Source organism: Hyaena hyaena, unplaced genomic scaffold (genome assembly GCF_003009895.1).
Source record: "Hyaena hyaena isolate Hyena2069 unplaced genomic scaffold, ASM300989v1 scaffold_1011, whole genome shotgun sequence".
Lineage (NCBI taxonomy): Eukaryota > Metazoa > Chordata > Mammalia > Carnivora > Hyaenidae > Hyaena > Hyaena hyaena.
The window spans coordinates 191,664-213,124 of record NW_024081643.1 but is presented as its reverse complement, the minus strand read 5'-3'; the positions used below and the strand labels follow the sequence as shown (position 1 = coordinate 213,124).

At 38.2% G+C, this 21,461-nt stretch overlaps 1 protein-coding gene across 1 annotated transcript in view; it reads left to right on the top strand.

The window, feature by feature from the left end:
• Positions 1-21,461, top strand: part of MYO3A (myosin IIIA) — a 234,417-nt gene that overhangs the window by 63,614 nt on the left and 149,342 nt on the right. The window contains exon 9 of the mRNA XM_039221773.1: positions 451-606. Coding sequence (XP_039077704.1) covers positions 451-606 — 156 coding nt within the window. The remainder of the gene's footprint in view (positions 1-450; positions 607-21,461) is intronic.

The following is a 21,461-nucleotide window of genomic DNA, read 5'->3' as shown; positions in this document are numbered from 1 at the left end:
ATCACATAGAAAGAAATAGATCAATTGAGAAGCCTTTCAAAGTCTCATGAGAGGGAAAAGGAAAAGTTTGTTTTAATTTTAGATAAGCATTCAAACTGTAATGACTTCGGTCCTTCCTTTGTTAGCTACTTGCTTATAAAGGAGACTTTGCAGCAGAGACCACATTTAATGACCTCTATGCCAGTGTGCTTGCTAGGTTGCTAGGGAGGAATGTTTAGTCAGAAGTTGGTATCACTACAGTGTCATCACTCACCAATGTGAGCACTTTTGTCAACATGCATTTCATCATATTGCAGCTTGACATTTTTTTTGAAACCCGCTTTGCAGAACAAACATTTGTGAGGAGCATTGCTCTCCTGTGTTACAGTAGTCCTTAGCAATATGAATAATAATCCTGAAACTCGAACTTACCTAACAATTACATTTTTTTTTTTTTTTTGGCCAGTGCAGGTGCTTGACCAAAGATTATGAAAAGCGTCCAACAGTATCAGATCTTTTACAGCATAAATTCATTACTCAAATTGAAGGCAAAGATATGATGTTGCAGAAGCAGCTAATGGAATTCATTGACATTCATCAAGGCATGGGAGGCACAGAAAAAGCCAGGTAATCAAATGATATCTTCATTCCAAGCATCTTCTAAAGACTCTGAACAATTTTATAAGGCAGTAGGTGTTAAGGTAAGGAATGAACTCATTTAAATTGCTTCATTGTGGTTGGGAGAAAAGGTAATACTTGCATTAAAAGTGAATTCACATGTTGAGTTGTGTCCCAGTATTGGTGACATTGCTGGCAACATTTTTTTTCTTAACGTTTTATTTATTTCTAGGAGAGAGAGAGAGAGACAGCGTGAGCAGGGGAGGGTCAGAGAGAGAGGGAGTCACAGACTGAAACAGGCTCCAGGCTCTGAGCTGGCAGTCAGCACACAGCCCGACACGGGGCTCGAACCCACGAACCGCGAGATCATGACCTAAGCGAAAGTCGGACACTTAGCCGACTACACCACCCAGGCGCCCCGCTGGCAACATTTTCTAAACAATTTCATCAGAATAAAGAATATAAACTTCAGTAGATGATTAGTATTGGCCTGTATCTTCTTGTGTTTTCTGCTCTTCTGTAAAGTAAGGTGTCTTAGATTTGAGATTAAAAAGGAACATAAACCTTCCAAGACTTTCTGATAGTGTTATTTCTTGGTATAATCTTTTTTCAGGCTGAACTATATTAAAAAATCATTTTTTAATTTTTTTTAAATTTATTTCTGACAGAGAGAGACAGCATGAGCAGGGGAGGGTCAGAGAGAGAGGGAGACATAGAACCTGAAACAGGCTTCAGGCTCTGAGCTAGCTGTCAGCATGGAGCCCGACACAGGGCTTGAACCCACGAACTATGAGATCATGACCTGAGCCGAAGTTGGACGCTTAACAAACTGAGCCATCCAGGCGCCCCTAAAAAATCATTTTAACATGATTCCTACTTCCCACTTGGGTTTCTAATAAGATACTATGTATAGTTTTTATAATATCGAATGTGCTTCTTATTATAGGTAGTATGTATGTTTATTTCAGGAAATTGAGAAGATACAGGGAAGTATATAACAAAATCAATCAAGTATAACATTTTAATCTATAACCTTTTAGTATCTTATGAATGGATATACATTTAAAGAAATTGGAATAGTATTTATGTGTTCTGTAGCCTGCTTTTTTTATTTGTGAGCCCCATCACCTATTTTGCCCACTCCCCCCACCACCCCATACTCTCTTCCCTCTGGTAACCACCAATTTGTTCTCTGCATTTATGAGTCTGTTTTTGTTTGTTTCTTTGTTTTATTTTTTAGATTACACATATAAGTGAAATGATATGGATTTGTCTCTCTCTGTTGGACTTTTTTTTTTAACATTTATTTTGAGAAAGATGGAGACAGCATGTGTGTGCACTCAAGTGAGGGAGAGGCAAAGAGAGAGGGAAAGAGAATCCAAAGCAAGCTCCATACTGTCAGCCTAGAGCCCCACGCAGAGCCCAATCTCATGAACTGTGAGATTATCACCTGAGCTGAAATCAAGAGTTGGACACCTAACCAACTGAGCCACCCAGGCATACCAGGACTTGTTTTACTTAGCATTATACCCTCTAGCTTTATCCATGTTGTTGCAAATGGCAAGATATCATTCTTTTTTATAGCTGAGTAATGTTCCATGTTTATATATATACCTATATATATATTATATATATACACACACACATACACACTATACACACATACACACCCACACACACCCACACACACACACACCCACATCCTCTTTATCCATTCATCTTTCAATAGGCACTTGGGTTGCTTCCATATCTTACCTATTGTAAATAATGCTACAGTGAACACAGGGGTTTATGTATCTTTTCAAATTAGTGTTTTCATTTTCTTTGGGTAAATATCTTGTAGTGGAATTACTGCATTGTGTAGTATAGCAATTTAAAATATTTTGAAGAATCTCCATACTGTTTTCCGTGGTGGCTGCACCAATTTACATTCCCACCAACAGTGTACAAGCATTCCCTTTTTTCCACATCCTTACCAATACTTAATTATTTCTTATCTTTTTGATACTAGCCATTCTGACAAGTGTGAGGTGATATCTCATTGTGGTTTGGATTTGCATTTCCCTGATGATTAGAGATCTTGACCATCTTTTCATGTGTCTGTTGGACGTATGGATATCTTTGGGAAATGTCTATTCAGGTCTTCTTCCCATTTTTTTTTTTTTTTTACAAATAGTTTATTGTCAAATTAGTTTCCACGTAACACTCAGTGCTCATCCCCACAAGTGTCTTCTTCCCATTTTTAATCAGATTATTTGTTGGTGTTGAGTTGTAGAAGTTCTTTATATATTTTGGATATTAACCCCTTATTGGATAGGTCATTTGCATATAATTGTCCCATTCACTAAGTTGCCTTTTCGTTTTGTTGATGGTGTCCTTCTATGCAAAAGTTTTTTATTTTGAAGTAGTCCTGATAGTTTATTTCTGCTTTTGTTTTCCTTGACTGAGGAAACATATCCATAAATATGTTGCTAAGGCCAATGTCCAAAAGTGTACTGCCTATGTTATCTTTTAGTTTTATGGTTTTGGGTCTCACATTAGATCTTTAATTTATCTTGAGTTTATTTTTGTGTATGGTGTGAGAGAGTGGTCCAGTTTCATTCTTTTGCATGTAGCTGTCCAGCTTTTCCTAGCACCATTGAAGAAACTGTCTTTTCCCTATTGTATATTCGTGCCTCCTTTGTCCTAGATTAATTGGCTATATAAGAATGGGTTTATTTCTGAGCTCTCTATCCTCATCCACTGATATGTGTATTGGAAATACATGATTGCTTTCACTGAATGGTGAATATCCATGTCATTCTATGACAGATTTTTAAATTACTGCAGAATATTACCCTGTATGACTATTCAGTGATTGATTTAAACAATCCCCTATTATTAGACATTGAACAGAGTTCAATGAACAGAGTTGTCCATTACATGAATCCCTTATTGTTTCCTTAAGAAAAATTCCTAGAGACAGTGCTAAGTCAAACAGTAGTCTTTTGAAATTTCAATTTATTCTTGAGAATTCTGTTAGTTTTGTCTCAGGAGCATATCACTATTTAGGGATAAGTTGGGAAAAGTAAGTAGAAAATAGTACATGACTTAAAAGGAGACATTGTATTAGGACTTAATATTATCTCATGTGATTTACAACAGCCCTGAGTGAAATGTTCTGGCACACCCCGTGCCCCATTTTCACAGCTGATAAGTTAGCAAAGGCTAATTAACTTGTCCAAGGCTGCACATGTAATAACAACTTAGCAGGGATTCAAATCTTGATCCCAAAGCGCAGGCTTTATTCACATGAGTAAATGACGTAATAATGGTAGACCTCTCTGGAGGTAGTAGTCCTCGCCTGTATGAGTTTACAGCCTTGCTGGAGAGAGAGATCTCATATATCTGTAATGAAGAAACATTACATTGTGAGTGGAGTGAACTGCAGAAAAGAAGGATGCAGGCATGCAGTTTATGGTGAAGAGGTGGGCATGGGCCCATACATGTCCATCACTTATTCTTTGTTGAATACAGTTCCAAAGTCGGCCACAAACCCCTTCTTCACAGAGCAAGCAGACAAATAAGAACAAACAAAATGAACAGAAATTGAAGTGTACCAACATGTATAGGGTGCTCAAGAACTATGTCAACAGCTATAGAGAATTTGAGATTTTACCTTATTTGCGAGCTAATAAGTTAAGCTGCCTGTTTCATGCATATTGGCAGGAGATATGAGACTCCTGGGTCAGAGACAAAGAACTTTACTACTCTTGTTAAGCCAGCAACATGAGTTTTATATTCATATTGGTTGTCCTTGCCCCACACACCCTAGGGCTGATAGATGAGTGTATACAGTGGGTTTCCCTCACAGTTTGGGAATCCTGAGCTTGGGAAACTCCACTCCTTTAAGAGGGCTCGCAAACCTGCCCAGACATTATCTTTACTATCCTGTTCAGCAAACAAAACTTCCTTCGGTCCTGGAGAGATATTATCTCTAACTTCTAAGACTGTTTACTATGCAAGCATCCTTGGAAATATAATCTGGAAAAAGAGCTAATATAAGACATACAGAAATGTGAGAGACCCATTAAGCATTGTCTCCCAGCATCCAAGCATCATAGGAACGGTTGAACTATACAATGTTTAGATTCTAAGCCTGTTGCTCTAAGTTCCAGAGATCAAAATAAAGAAAAACTTATTGAAAACAACTATATATTGGGCACTGTATTAGTCTTAACGCTTCTGTTTCTGAGTCACAAAACTGATTTTTGTTTATCCTGTTAAGAATTCAAAATGTGCTTTCAATATGAAAACTCCTGTCTTACTCAGTTGTAGAAAATTTTCAGTCATTATTCCTTTATATATTGGTCCTCTCTTATTCTTTTTATTTTTTTGTTTCTAAGAGATAAATATTGCAATGTCCTAATATACCTAATATATGTCTTATATTTTCTATTTTATGTTTATCATTCATTCACCTCTCCTGTATTTTTTCTTCAAAATATATTTTTCTTGAAAATGTCTACAAAAATTATTTTTGAATTCACTAATTCTTAAACTAGGACTAGTCTAGAGTTATTCTATATACTTATTTTTCATGCTGATATTTCTATCAATAGCTGTATTTTTCATTTCTAGAGTTTCTCACTTTATATAAACATTTATTCTTAATTCACATCTGACTTTTTATATCTGGCTATTCATATCTAGCTAATTTATTTTTCTTTTTTGTGAATCCAATCCTTTTTCTCTGTAACAGTCTAGACTGTGTAACAATCTTTTTTTGATTTGAATCTCAATAAGGGTGAATTGTCCTGATTATTGAGGTCATTTGTTTCCTTAATATTTGGTTTTCTTCTGTGGTTTAGAATTTTGGTTTTTTCTCTCATCTTGAATAGGAGAGATTTTGCTCGGCTTCTTCTTTCCTTCTGCATTTTTTCTCCTATTTTGGAGGTTTTGCTATGCTATAATTTAGCTTCAGAAGCCTTTCTGCCCAATAGGACTTGAGGATATTGCAGATCTGGTCACAGAGCCAGTAGTAGGAGGTAGACCCTATGGCATCTCAGGCCCCTGGCTCCATAAAAGGAAGAAGATGCAGAATTTATTCAGTGTTGTCTTCTAGCTAAGAGATAACCCCCTGCCCCCCCACCCCCCCTTCAGTTGCATTCTCTCTACCTAGCCTAGGTCAGGGCCTTCACTACAAGTGGGGCATTTTATTTCCTTTACCTTTCGGGCTTCTTCTGTCTTTTTCTAGCCCTGGGCTTCATTTCAGCCTATAGTTTCTGTCCTCTTACCCAGGGTATATCTGACCTGTTAGATCCACTGTAATACTCGCCTTGTTTTAGAGAATGTCTTTGTCTTTTTAATTCTACTTAAAAATATTTTAAAAAATATTTTATCTTTCACAAGTGTATGTTTGGAGGGGGCAGGTGTGGCATTTGAATCCTTAATGCACAACACTCTTGACCACAGATTTTAGTTCTGTGTCCTAGGAAGAGGGAATATTTTCCTGCTCTCAACACTTTTATACTAGTTCCAAAGTGTGAGACATACTCCAGCAAAAAAGAGAGAGAGAGAGAGAGAGAGAGAGAGACTGTGCTATGCCACTGGCAACACCTTGGGAAAAAGTAGTCTTCAAGATCATGCAAAATTATTTTATTTGGTACAGTTCAATACAGTCCCAACATTGGTAAAGTTGATCCAAAATCTGCCTGTACTAAATCAGCATAGCTAACTCAAAACTGACACTTTTTGTACGTAATATTAACTTTGGAAGCAGCTTGATGTATGTATTTGGATGGATAATTTTTTTTAAACCACAATTCAGGTTTAAAGAAGACTGTCCTACAATAAACTGAACACAAACTAAGTACTTTAAATTTCCCGATAATGGTGAGGGATAGTGTTGGAAGCACTGTGGACTTCTGTGTTAAGTCAAGATCTGAATATAACAAGTCACTCTCATAACTTACTCAACTGTTGTGTGGAATCAAGATGCGTATGCATGCAGTCGCTGCTCCCATGACCTACTCCAAACCATGGGAACGCATTTTTCACAAGAGGTAGATGAACAGTGTTACAGCGCAGACTGAATCAGTGAGAACTTTAGAAAATATTTTAAAAGTTTTACTCTTGAATCCAATATTTCCAAGTATTCAATTGCCTGATTTAACAGGAATAGATGAAAGTCATTTGTAATTGAAATGTACTATTCAGCACTCTTGACTAAAAACAATACAAGCCAATTTAAGAAGAAAAGCAATAGAGTGAAAAATACTGGATGGCTCAGAGAATTGAGAGGGAGGCAGCAGAGCCAGGCTTAGGCTGAAGCAAAGGAAGCTACAACTAGCCTTCCTCAAGAACCACCTGCTAAGAGGCCACCTCTGCTACCCACCCTCCTCACCCCAACATGTCCTGCAGCAACACTGGTTTCTTGAATGCCACACCACTTCAAAATATTCCTTACAAGACCGTCTGGTTTCCCAGTGCTTAGGTCACAGTGGTGAAACACTGCAGTGAAACATGTGCTTCTCCCTCACTTCCGGCTTCTGTGTGAGAGGCAGAATCTGTTCTTGCAACCATCTTGGACTTATTCCTAAAGAGGAAGGGTATTTTGAGCTATTGAAGCAATGAATATCCATTATGTGCATTATGGAAATAAGTTCCTTTAATTCTTTCTTTATACATCTTGAACATTTACCCAAAAATATTATCCACAGTATAATTTGCATTCCTTGTAAATAAAGGAATAACCTAGTCCAGCATCTACCTGAATGATAAATCCCAAATTAGAGTATCATTTTGTGGTGGTTATGTTATTAACATGTTTCCCTTAAAAATTTTTCTTTTGCTTTATATAAAAAGCAAAATAATTTTAACATTTCACTTGATACCCTTAATATGCTAGTGGTAATTCATGTATATAAGTTGTTTTGTCTATAATTTTATAGAAGCAAAAGGAAATATTTGTAAGAAGTTAGTAACTCAAACATAATTATTTCTTAGGTCAGATATGCTGGCCGTTTTTTGTGGCGCTCTTACAGTCACCTCACTTGTCCCAGCATATATGGTTTTCAAACCAGGATGTAAGGCAACTTCGAGATGTATCTCAAAGGATTAGACAGACTAAAAAAAGTATCCAACCATTCAGTACTAAAAGCCTGGTTCAAGCTGTCAATTCTTTATTTATGTATAAGACTTTATGCCATGTAAATTCACTTGAATGGGATTTTGATTTTACAAAACAAAAAGAGAAACCAGTAGGAGGTGATAATAGGGCTTTTTCAGTGTGATACAATGCATGATTCAATTTTACTCTCTATTTTCTGGGCAGGATAATTTTTCTCTAATGGCTGTAACTATGTCATCATGAGAATTATTCACCCTTTGGAACATTTAGTCATTTCCCTTACTATGTGGGACTTTTACAATGCTTATCCTGGCTGTTCTTAGAATAACCATTCTTTTGATTCCCATCTCCACATGAATATTGCAACGATACTTCAAACTGGACATGTCCAAAATTGAATTTATGCTGTCCCACCCCAAATTAGTTCTTTGATCGCTTTCTTATTGATGGTACCACTACTCAATTCCTTATGCCAACCAGAAATCTAAGAATTCTCTTGCCATACTCTTCCTTCTTCCTGCTTTCTGTTTTTAGTCCATAGCATGACTAAATTTCTTATGCCCCCATTCAACTCACTACCAATTGTGATATATGGAAATCATTGATTGAGGTAATAACAGGGTTATCTCAATATTAATTGAGGCCCTTGTGTAAAGCTCTGGATCACGTGGTACACAGGGGTCTGCCAGCTAAAGCATATGTGGTCTGTGTACCTGGGAGCTTACTTTTTAATAAAAGGGATAAGGAAAGCATGTAAATAACCATTATACAAAGAAGTTTTAATCCCATGAAAGGAATACAGTGTCCTATGGTAATAGGGACAGGAGGGCTTATCCAGGAGGTGGCCTTTGAATCAGCAGTGGGATAAACAGGACTTTATCTTGTATGAAAATAGAGTTACCACCTAGAAACATTCTAGAAAGAACAGCAGAGCAAAATCGTGAAAGCAAGGAGATCTGTTCACAGAAAGGCAAGCATTTAATCTAAGTTGTAAGGGGACGACTCAGAAGTATGGTTGGAGATAATCTGGAGAGCAGACCACAGAGAGCATTGAGAGTCAGGCAGGAAGTAACCAGGGTTCTTGACAGCCCCTCCCCCCCATGCCACCTGCATCCTGCTGTGCACCATCCTTTCATTGTTGGTCATCAAGGTATAACTATGGATACACCAAGACAGACTGAGGCAGCAATTTTTGATACGTTTTGCATGTCCCTAGTATTTCTTCCTTACTTTATTACATTTTTTGGAATTGGAGGAAGTTGGTCCCCATCATGTTTAATGATCAAGACAGTATGTGGCTAGTGTTTAGCTATTTGGAGATGACAAATCTATCCATACATAATTATTTCTGTGTATTTGTGGGATGTTTTAATTGTGTGTATGTCTGTGTATGCATGCTTATAGTGTAAGTAAATCTTACTTTGGAAAATTCCAGTTTTATCTTGGCCAAAATGAGGGGGTAAAGGAATTGTTTGTATGAAATCTAAGAGAAAAGTTGTCATTAAGGCATGAGCTGGTGGCAGTGTCTGTCCAAGATAGGGAAGTTAGAAAATGACAAGTGAAGCCTGGAGGATATAGTTGAGGACCCATGTAGGGCCAGGAAATATAGAAAAGAAATGATAACTTATCTTCCCCTACCTAAAATATTTCCTTATGCTTTTCTTTACTACTTCCCCTTCCCCATAAGCTCCCAAGTAAGAGATAAATACCTTTTAAGCATGGTCTCTTGAAGGAATTTTATAAGTAATAGGCTATTGAATAAGCATCCCCTAGGGAAGACCATTATGAGTATCTCGGCTTTTAAGTTGCAATAAATAAATGAATTGAAATAAACACGAAGAAGTTGTTAAAATGTACTAAGAAGCTGTAAATAATTCCTAGGAGTTGGTTACATTGATGCTTCAAACAGAGTCAAATGCTGTACAGAGTAAAACACCATCAAGGAAAGGGAAAAACCCTCAGCCAAGAGGGGGAAAAAAAGACTTGTTCAGGGTCAGTATATATTCTGTCATGCAGAAGAGCTGAGAGGCCAGAACCCAGTTATTCTAACATCTACTTCAGTTCTTCTGTGTATTATGCTGCCTTTTTTTCTTTCCTCCAGAGAATAATCTTACAATCATAGGCGGTTATTTCTGGAAGAGAACTTTTCTTCTGGTTTCTTATTTGAGAGGTGAGAAAACTGCAGCCCAGAAAAATGGAATCCTGCCAATTCAAGATAGCCAGTTCATGGCCAGTACTGGGCTGTCGCTCAAAGCCCATAATTTTCAGACCAGCACTCTTACTAGTTTCTGTATTCCTCACTAGGAGTAAAAATTCACAAAACTGGTGATACAAAGAGTTTCTGTTTGACTTTTGGGCGGCTTTGTATTATTTGCTCATAATGGGCATTTCCAGTGTAGCCAACTTCTCTGAGATACTGCAGTTGGGGTTTATATTACTGAATAGTGGATGCTCATGTTTCCTAAAACGTCTTTGTTTTAATTAAGAGGGTAGAGTGTAGAAATAATTAGGTTTGAAATCGCAATCTAATTTACAGTATCTTTGAAATATTTGAGATATAGTCCTGTAGTAACCCTATTTTAGTGACTGCTTGACATGAGTTGATAATCATCAACATCATCAGGATCTTTTCATTTCTTTTGAAAAGAGTCCCTCATCTCTGCAATGAGTTTAAGAATTTGCCTTTGTTATTAGTAAGCAAGTTATCAGCAGGGGTCAACAAAACTGCATTAATTTAAAAAAGACTTCGTCCTATTTCTCGGGTAATTACTACTTAAAGGTACACCACACTCCAAGACTTCATTAAGCATGTTATTTTTCAGTCCTTGATTTCATTGAGGTCTGAAATGGCAAACCCTCAATGGCTCCCAGCATGTCAATGATGACCGTATATGGACCTGTGATGACCACCATGTACATCCCTCCCCCAGTACCTTCTCCCTGGAATTAGGTCACCTTTTGGTTGCTGAGCCTGCCATGCATTTTCATTCCTTTCCATTTGGACTCATGCAGTGTTCTCTCCTGGAAATCTCCCCTTTTCATTCTCTCCTTGAAAATATACTTCAAAACTGTATCTTCAAAAGTCAGTTCAGCAATTCTGAGACACCTTTCCTCAAAGCCCCAAGCATGTGTTTACATTTTCTGTCTTCTGTGGTCATGCAGCCCTTTGTTCCTGCTTCAGAATCAGACAGACCTGGGTTCAAGTCCTCAGCCCTCTGTGTGCCAGTTCTGCCATGTACTAGTTTTGTGACTCTGGGCAAGTTATTGAACCTCTCTTAGACCCAGGTAATCCTTGTTTATGGGGAGCCTCTCTTAGATGCAGGTAATCTCCTTTTACGGGGAGCGCTAATAATACCTACCCCATAGAGCTGTAAGGATAAATGCAATAATGCCTAAAAAGCATGCAGCACAGGACCTGACATAGTGTATGTTATCACCATCACTTAATGGTACTTACGTACAATTTATTTTGTGAATCTTAGTCATCTTTGTATCAACAGTGCAGGGTCTAGGGCTTTGCATGCAGTTAGATCTCAATAACTATACAGTTGATCCTTGAACAACGTGGGATTAGGGGCACCAACCCCCTGTGCAGTTGAAAATTCAAGTATAACTTTTGACTCCCCCAAAACTGAACTAAGAGCCCACCACTGACCAAAAGCCTTACTGAGAACATAGTCATTTAACACATTTTTCTTGTTGTATGTACTATATACTTCATTTTTACAATAAAGTATCTAGGAAAAGGAAAATGTTGTTAAGAAAATAATAAGGAAGAAGGGCATCTGGGTGGCTCAATCGGTTAAGTGTCTGACTTCAGTTCAGGTCATGATCTCACGGCTTGTGAGCTCGAGCCCTGCATTGGACTCTATGCTGACAGCTCAGAGCCTGGAGCCTGCTTTGGATTCTGTGTCTCCCTCTCTCTCTGTCCCTCCCCCGTTCACAATCTGTATCACTCTCAAAAATAAACAGACATTAAAACAAATAATAATAAGGAAGAGAAAATACATTTACAGTACAGTCCCATATTTCTTGAAAACAATTCGTGTATAAGTGGACCCATGCAGTTCAAACCTGTGTTATTCGAGGGTCAACTTTATATCTTGACTTGAAGAGTTTGGGTTGAGATCTGGAATAGAGAGCCCTCAGCTGGCTTTATGTATTTAATAGATACAATTAATAGTTCACTTAACTATTTATTACTTAGCTGTGAAAAAAGTTGAGAAAAGAACATGAAAGGTTTTTTGAGAGAAATGTTTTTTATTTTTTTCTAAAGAAAACTTTTTTTTCATAGTTTTCTTACTGGGTTAAGGGCAGGAGGAAAAGAGGACTTGGAGGGAAAAATGGGAAAATTCACATTAACATCTCATTTGTTCCTAAAATCATCTTGATGATGTTGTGTGGCCCGGGTCACGGTCTTTCTTTTAGGATGGCACCAATGAGGCATCGCTGGCTCTCACAGAGATAAAAGTTCTCACTTTTGTCTCTTTGCTGTTTCCTGAAATTCAGTTATTCATTCATCAAGAGAATCTGACTGATACCCTGGGGGTACATCATGTGTTTTATAGAGTCGTTTTTGGTAGTAGAGCTTATGGACTGGATGGACTTGGTTATGCCATTGTTTTATAACCAACACACACGGTTCTAGAACGCAGATACTGGTTTTTGCAAGAGAATATTGCATTTTCTGTTTGAAGCCCCGACTTCTAAGGCCCGAGCTCTCACTCTCACTCTGGTTTTACCAATTGTGGCAACACAGCTGTTCACATGCTCCCACTTACCTTTGCCTGCCTCCCTCCATTACGTTTCTCAGATGTCAGTGGTTGGAGCCTTTTGCTTTGAAACATATTTTGATTGTGTCTGCTTCTTAATTCTCTTGAAAGAATAATGAAGATGAATATTAGTTTATTTGTAAAAGTGACCTTCCTTACTTAAAAACCCAATAAATATATAAAAATATAAAGAAAAATTTTAGATAATTAGTTAAAACCACAGCACCAAGAGAAAATAAAAGACCCAGCATAAACATTTTGTGAACACAATTCCATATTTCTTTCTGTGTATGTGCGTGTGCGTGTGTGTGTGTGTGTGTGTAGTAAGACAGAAAATTCTTACAAATATGGAATTATTCTGTAAATACTATTTTTATTGAAATTCTTATTGATATAATTATAAATTTACATGCATCTATAGGAAATAATACAGAAAGACCCATATACCATCTACCCGATTTCCCTCAATGATTACATTTCACAAAACCATATAAATACTACTTTAATCATTTTACTCATATTTAACAGAAGAAAGAGAAACTTAGAAAGTTTCTTCTTAGAAAGGAAGAATTTGTTGAAAGTCAGATCAATGTTTACCTTTCTTCATCTTAATAGTTTTTGGCTTTTGCTAAAATTTTAAAGATTAGATTCATTTTGATTTGATTCCAGACACTATCTTCTACCTCCTTGCTCTGAAGAATGAAGTTAGCACAGTTACACCTCCTCTACCTCCTTGATTTCCGCATCCTGGGACTCTTAAACGATTCTTTTATGTAGTCAACGCTTCCCATTCGTGGTCTGTCTGTAAGCATAATTTCTAGGGAGATCTAATCTTTTTTCTGTTTTAACATTGATTCAGTACTCACTTCAAGCCTTTTAAATTATACCCTCGTTTTTCTAGTGCCTTATTTTAATTATTCTCTTGGGGAGGTAAAATTGTGTCATCTCATAGTTATTTCCAGAAAGCCTCAATTCCTAAATTCTTGCCTGCTTGAGCTCAAAACTCAAGTTAGTTAGGTAAAATATACTTAGGTGTGCATTTTCTGTCCCTGCAGACACTGTTACACTCTGTCTTTGGCAGTGTGCGTTGCTGTTGAGAGAACCAAGCAAGGAGACTCCTTCCTTTGGCCACAGCCGGTTCTTCGGCAGGGTGTCCGTGGGTGTTCTGCAATTTCACCAAGCTCTGTCTTAGTGACTGTCCTTCCGAATCAGTTTTACTTACACCCTGTGACACCTCACGCTGCCCCGTGAGAGCCAGTTGAGTCTGTGTTCTTTTCTCTTTCATCTTTCTCTTTCACCCAGGTACCTGATCCTCTCCACAAATTCAGTCACGTTTATTCTACCTCTTTTTTTTCCTGCCATGATTTTTCCTCCATTCCTTTTCTGATCGCAGCCAACTCAGTTTTTATCTCTTTCTGTTGTCTTAGAATCTCTTTATTAAAGTTTTGTGCCATAAAGAAAAAAAATAAATCTTCAGATGGTTCCTTTTAAGTGAGAAGATCATATAAGAAATATCTCTGAAGGATGGAGAACTTTTTGTCTGGACTTTTTCTGTGATTCTTTTCTGTGGTATATGTTCTTCATTTGCCTTTTGCTTATAATCAGTCTTTAACTCCTCCTCCTCCTTTTGTTTTTCTTTTTTTCTTTTCTTTCTTTCTTTTTTTTTTTTTCTTTTGGTTAAAAGGATGGATGGTGAAGGATGCCTGGGTGGCTTAGCCGGCTAAGCACCCGACTGACTTCAGCTTAGGTCATGATCTCATGGTTCGTGGGTTCAAGCCCCACATTGGGCTATGTGCTGACAGCTCAGAGCATGGAGCCTGCTTTGGATGCTCTGTCTCCCTGTCTCTCTCTGCCTCTCCCCCACTCATGCTCTGTCTCTCTTTGTCTCTCTCAAGAAGAAATAAGCATTAAAATGTTTTTTAAAAACTGTATGGATGGTGATAAATATCTTTTTGAGTGGGATTGGAAATAGCTGCATTCTAGCCAAAAATAAAAAAGTGGGAATGGAAGAAGGATGATTTGAGAAACCTTCAGTTTGTATTCTCTTGAACATCCTTTTACCAAAGCTATATTTTCTTTGCCTCTCCTCTCAGTTTTGAAGATTTAAGAAGTCAGTGCACAAAGCCAGTGGGCGGTACAAGCCCAGGTAGCACCATTCATATTACGTTCTCTGTGGCTCACAGCAAAAACCCATAATGACAGTCTTTCAGCGTCATGACCATATCTAGTATGTCAACAGCCGCTGCTTCCTCTTTCCCTTCGCCTAGCCTTCCCCTGGCCCCTGGCCACCCCTCTGCTGGACTAGTAGGTGATAGGTCACTATCCCCTGGTCTTCTCCAGCTCCCACCTCTTACTTTCCTGCATGTGAACTGGGTCTCATCAGGACTTTGTCCCATTACGAACTACCCATGCCCCTGAAACTGATAGCTCCGAGCAAAGGCTCATTGACTCCACCTTTCGGGGCTGCACACTTTCTTTTATAAAAATCTCTTTTCTGGAAATAACCATGCGATAACACAATTTAGCTACCCAAAGGAATAATTAAAGAACTAAGAAAAGGGGAGGTCTAAGGAGTTATATGTTGGTTGTTGGTTTTCAGCTTCCTCTCTCATTTTAACACAAATTCCAGTGTTTGACAGTTATGACTGTAGTTTGGGACTATGACCATTTCTGTTTTTCTTTAAAGAAAGAGGCTTCTCAGCTGTTCACCCTTTTTGTTGTTTATTGAGTGGTCAGGGCAGGGCACAATGATGTTACTCTGTGATCTTTAACTTGAAGTAACTCTGGCCCAGCTTGATAAAATGGGACAGGGTATGGTGGGTTCCAGATTGTCACAGTTTTTGGATACTTCTTGCATCAAGAGTTGGAGTCTACGGTGCCCACCCTTGAGCCCCAGCATTTTCTGTAACTTCCTCAGCAGAAGTAAGGCTATGACATTTTTAAGCCTGCTTAAAAAAACAAACACAAAACTAGAAGTGTCTGCTTCATGTTTCTTGGAATACTCTCTGAGAGCCCTGACTTGCCATGAAGGGAGTGTGACTCGCTGTGGTCACCATGCCAGAAAGAGACACACATAAACGTCTGATCAATAGTCCTAGCTGAGCTCAGCCTGCCAGCCATCTCCACAAAGTGCCAGGTGTATAAGTGAAGCCATTTTGGCCCCTCCAGGCCAGCCTACCCACCGGGTGAATACCACTAAGTGACCTTAGTTGACACCACATGGAGCAAAAGAATTTTCCTGTGAGTCCTGCATGAATTCCTGACCCACAAATTCATGAGATATAATAAAATGGCTGTTTGAAGCTACAGAGTTTGAGGATAATTTGTCACGCAGATTAACCAGAAGAGGATATAAATCTTATTGAAATCACCAATATTCACAGTATTGATGTTGCTTAAAACGCTTAGATGGCTTATGTAGCAAGTCCCACCTTGCCCAGACATGTCTGGGCAGCCAGTGAGGTGAGTCTATTCACATAAGTGGAAGGCTCTCAGGCCTTCTGGGAAAGGAACGGAAACTTTGCCTACTTCAGAGAGCTACTAGTGGGTAGTGGGTTCACCCAGCAGGAACCTTTCTGCCAAGGGCCCTGGAATCTTCTGAGAGATGACTGATACTAAGGGAAAGAGCACAAATCCTTGCTTGTTTTAAAAAATATTTATAATTTTTCTTATAATTTTATAATTATTTTAAGAGTTTCCTGAAAATGATCACATTTGAGTTCTTGAGCAATGCCATGAATCAACAAGTACATGTACTTAATTAAAGAGAGCAAAATATAACACATTTTTCTGAAAAGAACAAAATTTCTGGAAAATTCTGCATGTACATCTTTTGCTCTTTCTCTTAAAAGCATTAGCTTTTTAAAAATTTTTATTTTAGAGAGGAAAAAACAACCTAAGGGATTGTCAAGGGCCTTGACCTACATTATAAATATTGCAAGAAATACTGTAATATTACCTATCTACTTCTTTTCTTTCAAATTAGCAACAGCCTAGGATTTGAATGTATCCATTTTTGGCATTGCTGCCCTAAGAAAAGTCACATTTGCGTAGAATTACATCTACTGTTGGATTCTGCAGTGCCTCGTAGGAAGCAGGACACCCATTTAAGATGATACTAATATTTTAGCAGCAGAGCGAGATGTACAGGGTGAGTGGAGGGCAGACCTACTATTTTCCCTGAGTGTCTTCTCATTTTTAATCCTCTAAATATATTTTTGCCATCATGTCAAAGGTCTTAGTAGTAAGGCAATTGAGTGTAACTTATTGGCACAACCTAACTTTAAATGAGCTGAAAATTTTTAACCATCTTTTTGCTGGGGGGAGAGGAGAGAAGTGTGTTTTAAGGATAGTAGTCAAAGTTTACAGCAATTCTGTCCTTGAGTAGAACTCAAAATGGCATGCCCCTCATTCCTTACTGCCAGGCACGTAAGCTGTTCAGCTGCCCTAATCTTGTTTGCTTCCCCATTTCGTTTTGTAATCTCTGGGGGAGGGTGGAGCTGTATTTATAGAATTTTTAGTTTGGGAAGATTATGATTCACTTTGAAGTTAGATTTTTATACATTTATATAAATACAGCTGTTTTTTGTTTTGGGTTTTTTTTTTAGGGAAAAATCTGAAGTTAAAATGCTCAGAATTTTTTTAAAAAGAAGGAAGGGAAGGGAAATAAATCAGTACTTAACTATGGCAATTCCAGTCTTGGGAATAGACATTAAATGGAATACTGTTATGTCATGGTTGATTCTTATATGGATATTACTGTACCACAAGGTCCTCTCAAAAAAATCACTTCTATCTATCTATCTATCTATCTATCTATCATCTATCTATCTAAACATTACGTGGTCAGCCCAGCCTAAAATGTGGGTATCGTTCATGGTCCACGAACAATAGTGTATTCCTCTATATTTATTGAAATAGGGTAGAGGGTGGGCATGAATTCTGTTTGGGGGATGTTCAATTTGTTATGCCAATTAAACAGAAAAGTAAAGTTACTAAGTAGGTGAGCTGGATATGAGTCTGCACTTCAGGGAGGAAGTCCCTGTTAGAAATCGTTTATATGGCATTTGCTTATAGAGCAAATGAAGGTATTGAATGTGAGTGCTTAGAAAGAGAAGTAAAGGGGACCAGAGCTCAGAGACACTAACATTTAGGAACCTGGCAAAAGGGAGAGGAGATTGAGGGAGTGTGGTCTGTTGCAAGCTACATGAACCAAGTGTTTCAAGAAGGAGAGAATGGTCCACTCTGGCAAATAGTACTGAAAATTCAAGAAAAACAGAGTAACACTGAGTTTGGACCCAGGAAGTTCTTCAGTGACCCTGATGGGGGCCTGCTCAGTAGAGTGGGTGGAGGGACGCCTGGGCTGGGAAAGGTAAAGGAGAGAGGTGATATGAGCAAGGAGAGCTTGGGCGTATGGACTACTCCTTCAGGAAGCTCAGCTGTAGAATGAGGAGATATCATGCAGTCACTGGAAACATGGAGCATCAAAGGAGAGATTTTTAAAGCTGGGAGATTGTAGGCTGACAGGGAGAGTTTGACAATGCAGATGAGAGGGGAGAGAGAGAGAGCAGCGACTCCTGGAGAAAGCACATGAACAAGTAGGTGAGCTGGCCTTTGCTCAGAGCAGGAGCAGTTTATCCATCCTAACCAGAGAGGAGGATGAGAGAAACAGTTTACTTTTTTAAAATATAACTGAAAGACTAAAAGGAAACACTAAAATGTTAACAGTGGTTATCTCTTGGTGATGGGGCTATAGGTGACTTTTTTCTTATAACTTTTTCAGTTTTTCAAGTTTTTAACAAAGAATGTCGTTTATTTTTATTCTTGGGGGAAAAAGATAAATGTGATAAAGATAATCGCACGCCTTTGAGTGACCTTTCATGCCAGCATTCTTCAACCAGGCAAACTACACAAAACTCGGTGGCCATGTGTTTTCTTAACCAGATTAATTTTCTACAATGGTGTTTGCCTTATGGATACTCATTGTGGCACGGGTAACTCTGCGTATTGAAGGAAGTTTGGCCCTCCATCTTTGACACACAATTTTACTCACAGAAATTGGCTCTTCTCTATCTCTTGTCTCTAAGCTAGCAGTGAGAAGAAAAATATTAGGAGACCTGGGCAGATGTATAATAGCCATCAAATATTCTATGAATTCAGATGTCAGTTTTATTTTCAACATCTCAAAACAGGTCACTCTATCTAAAATAACAGTACAAAGAACTCACATTCACAGCAGAAAACAGATAAGATTTCCCACTAGGAACATTTTTCATCAGCCTCCAGATATCTGACTCCTTAGTAAGAGTGCACAGGCTCACTTTCACCCTGCCCAGAGCCAAGAGATTACCAGATGGTTTATGTTACTTAAAATTTGCTAACTGCCTTAATAAAATTAGTCCTTTTGATAGGTGAGATTTTGCCTGTTGTCCAACTCATAAAGGATCATATACTTTTTCTTGATGCAGTTGCTTTGTAGTTATAAATCAAAATCTATACTAGAACGTAACCTACATTTTCTTTTATTCTGCTTTTTGAATAGGTAATGCCTACAGATTGAAATAGTGCAAAAGAGTAGTGAGTAAAAAGTAGACTCACTTTCATCCCTTCCCAAAGGCAACCAATATGCCCAGTGTTCTGTGTGTATTTCTAGAGAGCTTCTGTTTATGAGGAAGCAAGTTAAGTATAGCATTAATAGAAAACAAGGCTCTTAAACATTATTTTAACATTATCACTTTACCAAAAACATTAAGGATGCCTATAACATTAGAAGCCACTGACAAATAGTAGTCAGGGGGAATTTATTATTCTGAAATAAAAATGTGATTGGGGAAGAGTCACTTTTTAACACCTTGATCCCCAGACCTCTTTCATGGACACGTGAATTATATTAAATGAAACACCTATTCTGCAACTAGGTTGTGGGTTTTAATGTAATACTAAGCATTTCATGGTTTAATTTTTTAAAGTAGTTTCACTTAGTCACCAAGCATACATTAATCTTTAATACATTTAGTTTTTTTAAAAGACCATCTACCTTTTGACCCACCAATCATTGGTAGTGTCTGCTGTCCCCCCCCTTTGTTTTAGTTTATTTATTTATTTTGAGAAAGAGAGAGCACGTGCACAAGCAGGGTAGGGGCAAAGAGAAAGAGAGACAGAATCCGAAGCAGGTTCTGCGCTGATGTTGTGGGGCTCGGACTCATGAACTGTGACATCATGACCTGAGCCAAGATCAGGAGCCGGATGCTTAACTGACTGAGCCACTCAGGCACCCCTGCTGTCCCTCTTTTGTAGATCCTTCTCTTTCCCCAGGTCTCTTGCCTAACAGAGTCAGCAAACTATGGCTTCCAGGTCAAATCTGGCCTGCCTCTTAGTTTTGTAAATGAAATTTTATTAGAACACAGTCATGGCTATTTGTTCATGTATTACCCATGGCTGCTTTCAAACTGTACTGACAAGATTAAGTAGTTGTAACCAGGTCACATGGCCTTCAAAGCTGAAAATTTTCATTTATCTGTTTTTTAAATTTTTTTTAATGTTTTTATTTATTTCTAGGAGAGAGAGAGAGAGACAGCGTGAGCAGGGGAGGGTCAGAGAGAGAGGGAGTCACAGACTGAAACAGGCTTCAGGCTCTGAGCTGGCAGTCAGCACAGAGCCCGACGCGGGGCTCGAACCCACGAACCGCAAGATCATGACCTAAGTGAAAGTCGGATGCTTAACCGACTAAGCCACCCAGGCGCCCCTCATTTATCTGTTTTTTTAAAGAGAAAATTTGCCAATCCCTGTTCTAGAGTATGGAATCCTAGTCATGGTAATGAATGGGCAAAAATCATTAGAGAAAATAAAAATCAAGAAGTGATTTTTAAGTGTGTCAATTATGGTACAGAGTATAATGCATATTATATTGGTGTTCATTTATTTCATATACTTCAGTACCCACACAGAGAAAGTGAAGAGATTTAGAATAGTAGGCAGAACATAGTAGGGGGCTTTAGTGTAGAGATTTAGAATAAATTATGGCAGACACTAACACAGGTATGGATTTTCATCTGCTTTCATGTATCACTTTTCCCACTTCACCCTTCCTTCCAACAGTGCTACAAACTTTATGAACGAGTGTTTATCTGTATAGTCCAGAGGAAAGCATATCTTTACAAAATTATATGTGAGAGAAGAAGAGCTCTGTGAATGAAAACGGCAGTTTGAAATGTGGTGGGGGCTTGGTGACAATGACATCCATCATTGCCAGAGTTGACCTGCTGATCTGGTGGACCAGGCTGGTGTGTGCGCTCTCCCCCACCATCATGTCAGAGCTACATACTTGGCCAAAGGGGTCCAAGTACAGGTAAATAAAAACTGGTTTTCCCAAGCATGCCAGTGAGAGCCTGAACTCCCATTGGTACTGCCAGTTGTGACTTAGCTACTGGAATTTAAAGATGGATAAGGAAACTAAAACAAAACCATTGGTTAGATTTATATTTGACAAAGGATTTCTGTACAACCCCCAGTGACTCCTGAATCACCTTGTGACATAGAGCTTGATATTTACAAGAGCCCATTTTACCAAATCAAAAGCAAATAAAGCTGTTGCATTACAATAGTACAACTGAATAGTAAGGATAAATGTTTAACATCAGGCAGCAATAGTTGTTTCTTTTTTCTATGTGCAGAACTGAATTACAAGTGGAGCTGTAATAACCACCCTGAGGATATGTGTGACCTTTGACAACACAGAAAGAAAATATTTATAGTCTGAATCTATGTCTCTTCAGTACGACAGAGTAAATGAAAAATATAATCTGTTTAACAAGTTGTTCTTTACACAGGAGGACAAAAATCTTATAGAGGATTCTGACTTTGCTGTTTCCAAGTCTTAGAGAAATAAAATACTTAATGAAGTAACAAGAATGGAAACCAATTCTATAAAATGAAGGCAAAAGAAAAATGTGAGAAGTGTAAAATTTTTTGAAGATACATAT